The sequence below is a fragment of the Otolemur garnettii genome, unplaced genomic scaffold, assembly GCF_000181295.1.
Source record: "Otolemur garnettii isolate 467f Iridium unplaced genomic scaffold, OtoGar3 scaffold00011, whole genome shotgun sequence".
NCBI lineage: Eukaryota > Metazoa > Chordata > Mammalia > Primates > Galagidae > Otolemur > Otolemur garnettii.
In genome coordinates, this window is record NW_003852406.1 from 24,070,884 (window position 1) to 24,084,477 (window position 13,594).

General features: G+C 40.0%; 1 protein-coding gene across 6 annotated transcripts in view; it reads right to left on the reverse strand.

Annotated features, from left to right (window-relative positions):
* Positions 1–6,448: 6,448 nt before the first annotated feature.
* MYO9A (myosin IXA) overlaps positions 6,449–13,594 on the reverse strand; it is a 205,117-nt gene continuing 197,971 nt past the window's right edge. For all 6 annotated transcript variants that reach the window (XM_023510048.1, XM_023510049.1, XM_023510052.1 and 3 more), the window contains 3 exons: positions 13,098–13,300; positions 8,368–8,510; positions 6,449–7,470 (listed from right to left, as the gene is read on the reverse strand). In XM_023510048.1, coding sequence (XP_023365816.1) covers positions 7,010–7,470; positions 8,368–8,510; positions 13,098–13,300 — 807 coding nt within the window. In that variant the 3' untranslated portion in view covers positions 6,449–7,009. The remainder of the gene's footprint in view (positions 7,471–8,367; positions 8,511–13,097; positions 13,301–13,594) is intronic.

Genomic DNA, 13,594 nt, shown 5'->3' on the forward strand with positions numbered 1-13,594 from the left:
ACATGAACGAAGTAAAAAACCTGGGCCAAGTCAGTAGAATCAGCTGATTCATCCAAAGTGATTGAATAATATATATTTTCCTTCTTGAAGTATTGCCTGAAGTTGTTCTCTTAAGTTGCAGGCTAATTCATTCCTCTTGGTTCTCTTTGAGAGCAGTTGTTTGTACCTTGAATCATTCTCAGGTCTAAGCATCCTGCAACCGTGACGATGCATTCTTTTGCAACTTCTACATCGCCGAATAGCTTCCCCTTATAAGCTTATAAACTTATGACATATAAGCTATGTCATAAGTTGCTTCAGTGGCATTATTTCCAGGTCTTATGACTGCTTAAAAAAATTATCTTTGCTTTTGATTTTCATCTTTTAATTTCTGCAATACAACCTTTTGTGCCTCTGTAATTTAAAACATGTGTGGTCCTTGTGCTATAATGCTGATGAGCCCTCTGTTTCTTTAATGTTGATATTGCAGTATCACGAAGCAAGCAAATCATCTTTTAGTAGAAACAAGATAATATTGCAATTCCCCATCCTCATTAAAATATGGTTTTATTCCTTCAGCATTCTCTTGGTCTTTTTTTGACATGAAGGGTTGTAAAGCAGACAATTAAAAAATACTGCCAAGGGCGGCACCTGTGGCTCAGAGGAGTAGGGCGTCAGCACCATATACCAGAGGTGGTGGGTTCAAACCCAGCCCCGGCCAAAAACTGCAAAAAAAAAAAAGTAGCCACTTTAAAAAATACTGCCACGCTATAAAACTAATCACAAATTCCACTTTAAACAACCACACGGTGAACCATTGTTAAAAGCTAATCACAGACTGGTGAACTCTATCCCTGTAAACTCTCTCCAACCAGCCTTGTACCAAGGGGAGCCAGTTAGGTGGGGAAGTTAGAGATAAATAATGAGCAGAGCAGCCATCGATTTAGCTCTTATGGCTTACTGATGTACTTAATTGTGCCGGTCAATCTGGGAAGATTATTTTGTTGAAACTTATTCTATTCTTTGGTATTTTAAACAAGCTCATTTTAAAAATAAAATGAAAATATAAAAGATAGAAATCTATTAATAAAAGGATTCGTTCTGTAAAATTTGGATTCATTCAAAAGGCCACACTTTAGCATCCAGAGAAGGCTGAAGGTTCCCCATCCTCAAACTAAGTCCATCTCACCTGTAATATACTGAGTGGCTTCTGCTTTTCTGGTATGGGTACCCGTCTCAGTGTACTCCAGGATTTTTTCAGCCTTTCATTGTAAATTGGCCTCACTGACATTCTGATGGGTAATGAAGCTTTCACTGCATTTAGGGCCCTTGCTAGGAGAGAAGATAATCTGAAAGCTCTTTTTTGCCCTCAAGGCCAGAACTATCTTTGGTTCTGAAGCACCATGTACATAGTCCCTGGGGCTGCATCTGGGCAGAGACACCTCTCTACTTTTAAGGTACAAAGGGCAGCAAAAGACTCAAAGAAGTACTTACCCAAATTACTAAATATAACCTGAGGTGGCACCTAGACATTGTGGATGACATCTCCATCTGGTAGACATTGGTCTTCCCCACTAGAATGCAAACTCTACAGGGCAGGGATCTTTATATTGTTTACCAATGTACCACAGGTACCTAGCACAGTGCTCCTGGGTGCTCAGTGCGGATTTGTGGAATGGACCAATGCCCACATGGAATCTGGAAGTGACACACTCCTGGCTCATGAGACCAAGCTGCCTACAAGATACAACAGGAATTACACACGCCTCTTCTACTTTCACGGTTACGTCATCCCTGGCTCTGAGACACGTACTGCCACCCAGGTAGGGAAAACAAACCAAACCCCAAACTCTGGTTTCTTTGTAACTTGCATCTTAGGCCTTTCTATTCTCAGGTCTTCGTAATCAGGTGTGTTGGAGATTCAGTAATCTCAGGAGCACATTTTAAAAATATGCTTACGTTTTATTTGGCCAAACAAGGAAATTTTAAGAAACATTCACTATTCCTATTTCAACATAATGTAATTTCAAAATGTAAATTTAATGTTAGAAGAAATGAGGATGACCTCCTATTTTAAAAAAATTGAATAAATTTGGCAACTTTGAAAAATTCACATTAATTTTTTTCCATTTCACCCGAGACCTGATGTGGGAACCACTGATCCTATTCAGTTCTCTCATTCAGTATCTTTCATTAGGTGCTGGAGATCTGAGTTAGCAAGATAAGCCTGTCTCTTGCCTTGAGAAGCTTACACGTGTTTGATGTGGTGAATACCCAGGGCTGTAGGAAACAAGACATCTAACCCAGCTCAAGAGGTCAGAGCAAACTTCCCAGTACAACTGCCCTTTACAGTACAGAGTTATCTCAAGAAGGAAACCTGGGGAAGAGAATAGATTTCCAGATAATGAAACAAAAAGGTTAGGATTTTTGTTTCTATTGCACTGTGCTGCCGCCTTTCAGCAAAAATTCTTCAGCCCCCTGTGAGCAGATCTCGCCACTTACTCAAATGGCCTCATTTTAGCTGAGGGTCCTAAATGCAGATTTATTGCTTTCCCTGCCTCAGTAGCCTTATGCTAATTAAATGAAATCTTGACAGCCAGCAGCTAGCTAACACCTTAAATCTCATCTTCATTTGAATTCAGCTGAGTTAAATAAGGACTGCCCCTGCGCATTGCCATTTTGGGTTAGGTCCTTCCTGAAAAGTCACCAGCGTAACTCAGAACTTGCTGGTGTTTCTTCAGATTGGCTTGGAGGAAGGTGGAGTGGAAGCCAGAACACACAGAAAATCAACCACGCATATTGCTGCTTCTGGAAGCTTTGTTCTTTAATGAGCCATGGGGTGATTTGTTCAACAAGCTGCTTTTGTGTAGCCATACAGTGCATATTTTGAGTGACACAAACTGCACTTTATACAGATGATTTCTTGTCCCCCCCCCCCCATAATAACAAAAAAGAAATTACAAAGTGCCTGTTGATTGCATCAGGAAGGTAATCAGTTCGGTGTTGAGATAAATCATTCTTCGTATAGAATTATTCTATTAAACAGTAAAATGATATTATATTTCACAGGATATGTCCTTTTACAATACATAGTCTTTTAAAAATTTACACTCAGCATACTTATAAATTACTTTAAATCCATTAAAATAATATAATACTAATCTGTAGTCCACACCTTTCCCATAGTAAATACAAATACTAGGTTCAAAAGGTGCAACTTTCATATGACATAGAGGGCTGATAAATAGGCATTAAGTATGGATGGATAGCAAGGTGACAGGCCCACTGATGGGGCTTTTGTGAAAACAGTTTCAACCAAGAGACCGACAAGACCTAAAAGATCCATCTCCACAATCATCATTTTGCTATTATCTTTTTAACACTAAATCAAATGAGGAAGTGGTTCCAGAGAAAAAATGGTGAAAAGTATTCTAGGGGCACAGAAAGATGACTCCCACAAATACCAATGAACTTTACTACCAAGGCCAGCATGGTATCAGGGGACAGTGCTGGGGAGTTGTCACCAAAGTATGGATGGATATAAAACATTGGTCGATACAGAATGATGCACGCCCCACACCCAGCTCCCAAGAAAAAAGGGGAAAAAAAAGACAAAGGATAATTAGGAAAGCCTTCTGGACTATGTTTCTTTTTAAAAGTAAAACTCTCTTAACTTTGAACACATCCTGAGAATCCTTTCTTCTCTCTAGTTCACCAAAGTGCTTGTGAAAGGTACACATTCATTAGTTACAGTCAGAACACACAGCCCACAGGCACTGAGGTGGACTATGGAACCTTGCTGGACCCTCATCTTTTCAGCACATTTCTGTGACCCTGTCTTTGACAGTAAAAATAACTCTATTGTGATGAAACACAGAAGTCTTCACTAACCTTCCAGCAGGGTAAGAGCTATGGCAGGTTTCCAAAGCATGAGACACAGTGGCTCTAGAATTCTATACCGTGACCTCAGGTCCTTCTGTCTCTCTCTGCAAGGCTTCCAGTGGGAGGGCTGCATATCCCTTTGTGTTTTCAGAAGCCCAGAGTGGCAAAATAATTTAAATGGCAGGAAGTACAAAGTGCGCTGCAAACTAAACATGTCACCTCCCTGAATCCTGCCTGTCTTTGCTGTTAATTTGCTTCAATTTGTGATACAGGATGAAATTATACTTTTCTGTTTCAGTTACATTTCCCATGATCCATACACAACCACAGGGATACACTGGCTTTAATGGGCAGAACTGAAAATCCAGGTTTTATTTGAGGCTGGGAACATGTGTGGTGACTACAATGCTGTGCATTTGGGAGGACCAGCTCCAAACGTGGGGCTGCTGCCTGCTGCTGTGCTGAGATTTCCTTCGAGGTGCCTGAGAAAGAAAATAAGGAGAAGCAATAGGAAATCACAACTGTAACACATATTAAGATTAAATATATTAATCCTAAGTGTTTTAATGCAGCATCACTTTATGGTGACTTAACTTTAACTGTGCAGAGGACCAGTTGAGAACAGATGGAAGAGGATACAGCATTTGGTTCTAAAGGTTTTTAAGAGTTATGGCTTCATCTCTTTGTTAGGCCAACAGGCCTGTTATCCTATGAGAACAACTGCCTTCTTGCTCTCAAAGGGAAGGGCCCACACTTGCTTTATACTCCTACAGCTCTGTGGATCTCTCCCTTCTCCACTTCGCACCCCCTCCATCCTAGTAGCCTGTTAAAGGACTAGAAATCCACAAACTAGCAACCGAAAAAACAAATATTTTTTATTTAATTTTATCCAAATTCAGGTTTTAGGTCCCTGAGAAAAACTATAAAGTCTCTAACATCCATCACCTAATTCCTATAAAGTGACCTATATCCGTAGTTTAACTGCCAAAACTTATCTTGCCAAAAAACCCCCCACAAAGATTTAGAAGAATGAATATGTGCCAAGGCATGTTCCCCAGGCAATTCCTCTGGGCCAAAGGAAATTATTCAGCAAGGATAATCTCTTTTTTAAAATATGGTATCTAAGCAACATTCTGAAGGAAGTGGAGAGTAATAGTTAATGCCCAGTAGCATGTTACTCTCCCAAGGATACTGAAACACAGACTGTGCAGTCTGCCAAGGGGCCAAGGAACCAGAAATTCCACTTTGACACAACCAGGCTGACAGGTTTTCCTCCAGGAGACTCTCTGAAATTAAGATTATTAAAGGCTTAACATTTATTACTCCTCAAGACAACACAAACAAGTTGGCAGATGTTTGTGGGACAATAAAATTTAACATTTACTCATTCTGGACATAAAATTTAACATTTACTTATCATCATTCTGGAGATTTTAAATGCTTCCTTTCCCTGGCTGTGTTCTGAACCCAAACCAGGGACAGGTAAGACTCCTGCTGGCTTTAGCTGCCACTCAGAACTCTGCTCCATGTCTGACCTCTGGGGCTGGCCAGTAGCCACTCAGCCAGTGGCATGAGGTTCAATGTTGTATTTACAGGAGAGACTTTGCCTTAACAAAAGACTTAGTATTTCTATAACTTCAAATTAAAGAAGTATGAAAAGGAAGAATAACCAAAATACAGGTTATAGATGGTAAAGGCTCTTTTCAGAACAGTGCATGAAGGAGCTAGACAAGACGCATTTAGTAACTTTAAAAATAAACATTTTCACAAACTTATCTCAAGAAAGGGTATCAGTTTCATTTTTCATACATTATAAATAGCAAAAACAGATCTCTAAATCCACAATGCTAAGACATGTTAAACGCTATTGTAACTCAGGTGTCTGAAGACCACCCAGTGGTGAAATGATGGTGAGTGGCTCTCACCCCTGTGCAGTGGCCCCTAACCTGTGGGAAGGAGGGAAGCACAAGGTTAAAAAGAAATGTGCCTACTATACATATATATTTACAGTAAACTTCAGTAACCAGAATATTAACAAAAATAGCTTCAAGTAGTTTTTTAAAAAATCTATTTAATACTGATGATCTGAGGAAAAGAAGATAAAAGTTAGATGGATCATATTAAAAACGTTTTTATTTTTTGGCAGCTTTCTGTAACACTCATGCAATGTTGTGTGTCAATGTTTTAAAATAATTGATTAAATGGTCACATTATTTGTGTAAGTCTGTGGTGGGAATCCACCAGCAGATGAATAGGCTCACATGTGGTCTTCAGTTTAATCTATGTAAAGAGAAAAGCCCAAATGGATTAGGATGAAATCCTCATGTTTAGGGGTCACCATGTCTCTGGGAAATTAAAAAAAAAAAAAAAAAAAAAGGAAAAGAATATAATCTTAGGAAACATAAGAATAGTATATGGCTACTGACATTTTAGCCCATGCAATATATTTGGCAGGAACTAAACAGGAGTTAAACCAGCAGTGATTATTATGACATCAAACATCATCAAAAACAAATATGTACTCTCTTCTTCACTGTATAATCAGATGTCTGAGACATACTCTGATGGCTTAATGAAAATGATTACTTTTTACCTTCCCCAGAATATAACATGGAATGTTTTTTCAAAAATCTTAAAATAGAGGGCTTAGGTTTTTGTTTATAAATGCTTGGAAAAAAATTATATTCCACCCTAGCTCCTAACTATCCCAAAATAAACCCAAATGCTTTTGCTTTCATATTTAAGAAAGATTTATGTTTTCCTCAAATATCAGAAAGCAGAGGGTCCCTCAGACCCACAATATCCCCCTACTTCCCCAACACCCACCTTTGGGAAGGGAAAAGAGGGTGGAGAGAGGCAACTACAACTGGCCCAAATCCCCAGGCCCTAGGTGGCTTTGTTTAATAAAATCTCAACTCAAATACAGCAGCCAAGGCACAGCTGGCACCATCCCCAGTAGGCTTCAAAGAGGCCTTTCTGCTTCTGCAGGAAGCCCAGGAAATCAGCGCACAAGGTCTTAGCCACATGCTTAGGCAAGAGGCAGGACCACAATTAGGATGGACTACTGTGGAGGAGGTGATGCGAAGAAGCCCCAAAGATGAGATGTGTTTACCACTCAGTAGCCATGAAGGGAAACGCATCTATTAGTTCAGACCATAAACTCATTATTTCCAAAGAGTGCTAGCTGTTGGGTGGAAGTGCAGTCTGGGTCCACAGTTTTCCTGCGGCCAGGCATGACTGTCCCCTCTGGATTCTCTTTGGTTTTCTGAGGTGTATTTTTCACATTCTTCAATTTTTGTTTGCCCTTTTCAGGGTTGAAAGTTCCTCTGCTGATGAACTGAGGTCTGTCTTCTAGGGACTTCTGGCCCAATGGTCCTTCCATTCCGAGGGCCTCACCAGCTGAGGCAGCTCGGTAGAAAGGAGATTTGGAATAAATCTGAAATCGTTTTCTGGTCCCATGAGATGATGTAGTGTTAGATAGACATAAAGAGGAAACCGTAGAGTCCACTGAATCTAAAGAGTCTTGCTGCTTTTTTAGCTGCTTTCTCAACTTGCTTGAAGGTTCAGACTTGCCAGCTGCCTTCAGAGTGCTAAAGGCTAAACTTCTCCCTAATGCAAAAAAATAGACCAAGGCTATAAATGACAGTTTCCTCTAAAGCAAATCATTATGTCAGATTTGGAGAGTTCAAGCTAACCTACTTTGTGCCATCATAACTCCTGCATATATCATTTCAGAATCAACCTCAAGGAGGTCTAGTGTTTATGTTACCAGGAGAGGCCTGGAACAGTCACTATCATTTAAAAAACTGCCAGAATATGTAGAAAGTTCTAGGTCTCCTTGAGAAATGCCATCCAGTTAAATTATTGCCTTCGATAATAAAGTCCCATCTCACAGTGAGGCACATTTCCCATCACCATCCTTAGAAAATGGGTCATGGCTCAGTATGATATGTGTTTCAATTATTGGCTTTTCCCTGTGGTAAATACAGGAAAAAATGTTAAGTTACCAAAAGACTGCATTTACACTGAAGTGTTGGTCTAGTGAATAATTTATATGGAAGCTTCACAAAGATTAGTGATTCCTTAGGACTTTGTTACCTGTTCATATAGGATCAATGCGTTCTCTTTTTTTTTTGAGACAGAGTCTCACTTTCTTGCCTCTGGTAGTGTGCTGTGGTATCATAGCTCACAGCAACCTCAAACTCTTGGGCTCAAAGCAATTCTCCTGCCTCAGCCTCCAAGTAGCTGGGACTACAGGTGCCCACCACAATGTCCGGCTATTTTTTTTAGAGATGGGGTCTTGCTCTTGGCTCAGGCTGGGCTTGAACACCTGAGCTCAAGTGATCCACCTGCCTCACCCTCCCAGAGTGCTGGGATTATAGGTGTAAGCCACCACACCCAGCTTGGGTCAGTACATTCTAAAAAGAGACTTTGTATTTGCTTGGGAATCCTTATTCCTCCTCTGCAAAACAAATCTTCAGTTTTTGGTCTATCAGCTTCATTTACCTGATTTCTCAGAGATGGCACCTTCAGACTCCAGATTCAAATTTTCTGAGCTATCGGCAGTCCCAATGGAGGCCTCAGACTCAAGAGTTTCATCATCAGAGGCACGGGGTTCCAGTACAAGCATCTCAAATGTTAGCTCCTCCCTATAAGATATAGTCAAGAAATCCATTAGCAATTGACAGGATGTGAAACTAATGTAACAGGAAAAAAAGCTTTCCATGAAAGTCAGGAATCTAAGCAGCAAGGAGAGTCACATTTCTTACTGTTCCAGTCAGCTGGTGGTAAGGACCTGTATGCCAAAGTAATGGTGAAGGCTAAAACTATATGGCCTAAAAGACAAAATGACAAACATCACATCTAGGACCAATAACAGAGCTGAAGGCAGGGTAAAGAAAGATGCTGCAACTGGAAGATCTGGTGAAATGAGCTCTAGACTAATAATTAGGAGATCGGGTTCTGATTCATAATTTCCTTAATGGCACCAGTTAAGTATTTTCCTCTCTCTGGACATCAGCTTCCTCAACCTAAAAACATAAAGGTTACACTAGATAAACTCTAAAATTCCTTCAAGCTCCTCAACTATTTTCTATGAAGCTTTACTAACTGGCTATAGACTATATGCTCCTACCTTGACCACAGGGAAAGCTCTAGCTAAAGCAAAACACTGACTGATCTTTTCCATCCTCCGAAGTGTATGACATCTCCAGTTAGTGTTTTCTATTCTTCATCATGTCACTCATCCCTGCTTCTTGGTCACACCTCTCAATCCCTGAGGATCATTGGTATGTTAGGTGGCTCCTAATTTTCTCTCACTACTGCCTGATGTCACCATCATCTATTTCAATTCATATCTTTGTAAAAACTTATTTCACTACCCTAACACCAAAGTTTCTTCATGTCTGCAACTTTTAACAATCTTTTCCTCCACTTTACCTAAGGACTTTTTTTTTAATGGAGAGTTTTGCTCTGTCACCCTGGCTACAGTGTAGTGGTATTATCATCATAGTTAACCAAAACCTCCAACTCCTGGGCTTAACTGATTCTTCTGCCTCAGCCTCCCAAGAAGCTGGGACTACAAGTGTGCACCACCACACCTGGCTAATTTTTCTCTTTTAATAGACATGAGGTCTTGCTCTTACTCAGGTTGGTTTTAAACTCTTGACCTCAAGTGATCCTCCCAGCTAGGCCTCCCACAGTGCTAGGATTTCAGGTGTGAGTCACTGTGCCCGGCCAATCTAAGCAACTTTCTCTAATGGGTAGATCCTGGAGCTTATCATTACAGGTTTGTATGGAAATATACAAACTCTGAATCCAGTACTCCACTCTGTCCACAGCCTCTTCATCTTTCTAATTCTTACCTTTAAATCAAGTCTCCTCCCTCTCAGAGCTCTCTTAGCTTTGATTCCACTTTACCTAAAGGTTGAGACCCACGGACAATCTTTTCAAGGGTAGTCTCATTAGCAACTCACTGCAACCATCATAACTGTCCTAAGCCCTGCATTCACATCTCTCAGACTTTGCTCATACTTTTTCTTTTTTCTGGAAGAATGTCCCCTTCCTGGAAAATTCCTATTTTACCTTCAGTACTTCCAAAGTTATCTCTATCAAAGCTCAGTTAGGTCCTGTTTTCAGACCACTCTTATAGCAAAGAGTTCACAGTCAAAATATACCAACTTTGCCTCATATTTTTCAAAGTTGAACTCGAGCTGCTTTTTTTAGATTGCCATGATCAATCCTGAGAGACAAAAAGCACTTTAACAGTCTCATATCCCCTCTTTAAATTGAGTTCTCAGAACTGGGATCCTGGAATTCAGGAACAAATTGCTTTAAGACACTTTTTCTAAAAAATTTCAGATTAATGTAAGGATACAAATAATTAGGTTACAACATTTGCATTTGTTAGGTAGAGTCCCTTCTGTAGTCGTGGCCTGTACCCAAAAAGTGTGCCATGCATCTCATTAAGTGGGAGCACACCAATCCCCCTCCCTTCTCCCCATTCGACCCCTTTCCTCCTTTGCTCTCCTCACATCTTGAATTGAGTTTTTCTCTGGTGTGGGCATGTATTAGATCGTCTACTGGCTTCATATTAGCATTGAGATCACTGGATACTTGCTTTTCCATTTTTGTGATACTTTACCAAGAAAAATGTGTTTCAACTCCATCCAGATTAAGTCTCCAACTCTTTTATAGCTGAATAGTATTCCATGGTATACATATACCACAGTTTGTTAACCCATTCTTGGGTTGATAGCATTTAGGTTGTTTCTACATCTTGGCAATTATAAATTGAGCTGTGATAAATAATCCAGTGCAAATATCCTTATGATAAAATGATTTTTTTTTCTTCTGGTTAGATGGCTAGTAATAGGATTGCGGGATCAAATGGAAGGTCTATTTTGAGTTCTTTCCAAAGAGGTTGTATTAGTCTGCAGTCCCACCAACAGTGTAAAAGCGTTCCCCTTCTCTCCACACCCATGCCAGCAGTCGCACCTTTGGGAATTTGTGGTGTGGGCTATACTCACTGGGGCTAGGTGATATCTCAAAATGATTTTGATTTGCATTTCTTTGATTAGGAACAATGAGCATTTTTTCATATGTTTGTTAGCCATTTGTCTGTTTTCCTTAGAGAAGGTTCTGTTCCTTTCTCTTGCCCCACTGAGGGACTGTGTTCTTTTTTTGTTGAGTAATTTGAGGTCTCTGTAGATTCCATTTATCAACCCTTTGTCAGATTCATAACATGCAAATATCTTTTCCCATTCTAAACACTGTCTATTTGCTTTGTGTCTTTAGTTGTGCAGAAGCTTTTTAGCTTAATTAAGTCTCATTTGTCTATTTTTGTTATTGTTGGGATTGCCACTGAAGTCTTCTTCACAAAATCTTTCTGCAGGCTGATATCCTTAAGAGTTTTTCCCACATTTTCTTCTTGGATTTTTATTGTTTCATGTCTTAGATTCAAATCCTTCATCCAGCTTGAGTCAGTTTTTGTAAGTGGTGAAAGATATGGATCCAATTTCAATCTTTTACGTGTAATTATTCAGTTTTCCCAGCACCACTTATTGAATAGGGATTCTTTCCCCCAGTTTAGGCTTTTTTGGGTTTAACAAAGATCAGATGGTGGTAAGAGACCAGTTTCACCTCTTAGTTTTCTATTCTGTTCTGTATTTTTTTTTTCAGTTTTTATAGTTTTATTTAAACACAAATAGAATGTGCGCATGAGCTGTCTATTCATTTTTTTAGCTGTGCAGCCTGGCATTGGGATTGGTAACTCTGATGGCCAGCTAGGCTGCTGTTTCTACAATGGCTTTGCAGTTCTTGGAGGAAATGTTGTGAGCAATCTCTGCACAGTAAGATTTGCTGTACAACAGCAGCACTTCAAGCTTGTTGGCACTGTGGATGAGGAACTTCCAGAAACCCCTGGGCAGCATATGCTTTGTTTTCTGTTGCTCCCATAACCAAAGTTGGGCATCAAGTCTGACCCTTGAATCTTCTCCAAACCCTGTTGTCAGTACCTCTGGGTTTCCGTCAGTTATGCTTAATTTTGACATATTCATCTGACTGGTGCCAGGTAAACCTCTTGGTCCTCTTTTTGACAATCTTCAGCTTCACAAGGGGTCTGAGGGTGGCCATGATGCTGAATAGGAGATGGCTGCCACCTCCAAAGGTAGCGCCGAGGAACAGAGCAAAAGGTGGCATATAAAGGCTCCCGTATGTATATTTTTATGCCAATACCATGCTGTTTTGATCACCGCGGACTTATAATATAACCTAAAGTCTGGGAGAGTGATACTTCTGGCTTTGCTTTTATTACTAAAAATTGTCTTAGTATTTTCTGGTTCCATACAAAACAAAGAACTATTTTTTCCAACTCTTCAAAGTATGATATTGGTATTTTAATAGGAATTGCATTAAATCTATAGATTGCTTTGGGTAGTGTAGACATTTTAACAATGTTGATTCTTCCCCGCCAAGAGTATGTATGTTTTTCCATTTGTTAATGTCTTCTGCTTTCCTTAAGACTCCTAAAGACTACTCACCATAACTAGTATATAGTACCTTCAAGGAAAACCATGGGATGTCATATTATGCCCAAGGTGTAGTGTCACCGACTCTTCCTGCAGTGATGATAAAGGTTAAGAGCTTTTCTTCCTATATTGCAACCAATTTCCCTACCCAATATCCCAGCACCCACTAGAGTTGCTACCTTACCCTGATCTTCTAGTTGTTGGTCTCATGGCCATACTGATCCCTAGATTAATAATCTTCCATCATGATGTGTGAATAATGCCCATTCTCAGGAGGAATTTTGTCTTACCTTAAAAATTCTTATTCTTCTTTGCAAAACAAATCTGTTTATGGAGGCTGGTCTGTGACCTGTCAGGACTCTAGTACCTTATCACAGCTCTCCATTATCACTACCAGATGAATCTCAACTGGCAAGAATGGCATCCCCTGTGGATATTGTGTCTTCATCCTTGTAAGCCTCTCCAGACCATTACTGTAGCAGCATCAAGTGTCCCAGCTCATGGAACTTTCTTCCCTGAGATGACAACTTTCATGCTATTACCTGAATACAGGCAACATGGCTGTGTCATCTCTACATCTCCCAAATCACCTAACACAGGATTTGACACATGGGAAATATTTTACAATTAAGGGAAAATAAAAAAGTAGTAGAAAGGAGGAGATGAAAACACATAATAACTGCCCCCCCCTTCCTCCTGGATACTTACTTCTCTTTCTGTAGGTTCTCAATCTGCTCGGTCAGTACTCTCTCCTCCTGCTGCATAGCTGTTTGTTGTTGTTCTGTAATGTCAGTCTCCACAGCTGCCTCACTAGTCAAGGTCTCTTCTGGGACATCAGACATGGAAGGCAACCGAACTACAACCGGAGAGGATGGACTTGGATAGTTTCCTCGACGAATACGCCCCTTTCCCTGCAGAGAAAAATTCATGTTAGAAGGTAAGCTGAGCAAATGCATCAGTTTTACGTTGTCCATTTAGGATAACAAGTGTACTTCCATCACACCAGGTGAATGGTAAGAAGAAATGGAAACATTTGCGAGGCCTAGGATATTTAGTGAGACATCATTCATCCAATACATTTAGGTAAAGCTACTTCCTGTAAGACCACTGGAAAATGAACACTTCAGTAAGTGGGAGTTTAACAATCTAGTGTGTACTAAGTAGTTGTTTATATATTGTAGGGTGCTAGTGAGATATATTTTCTC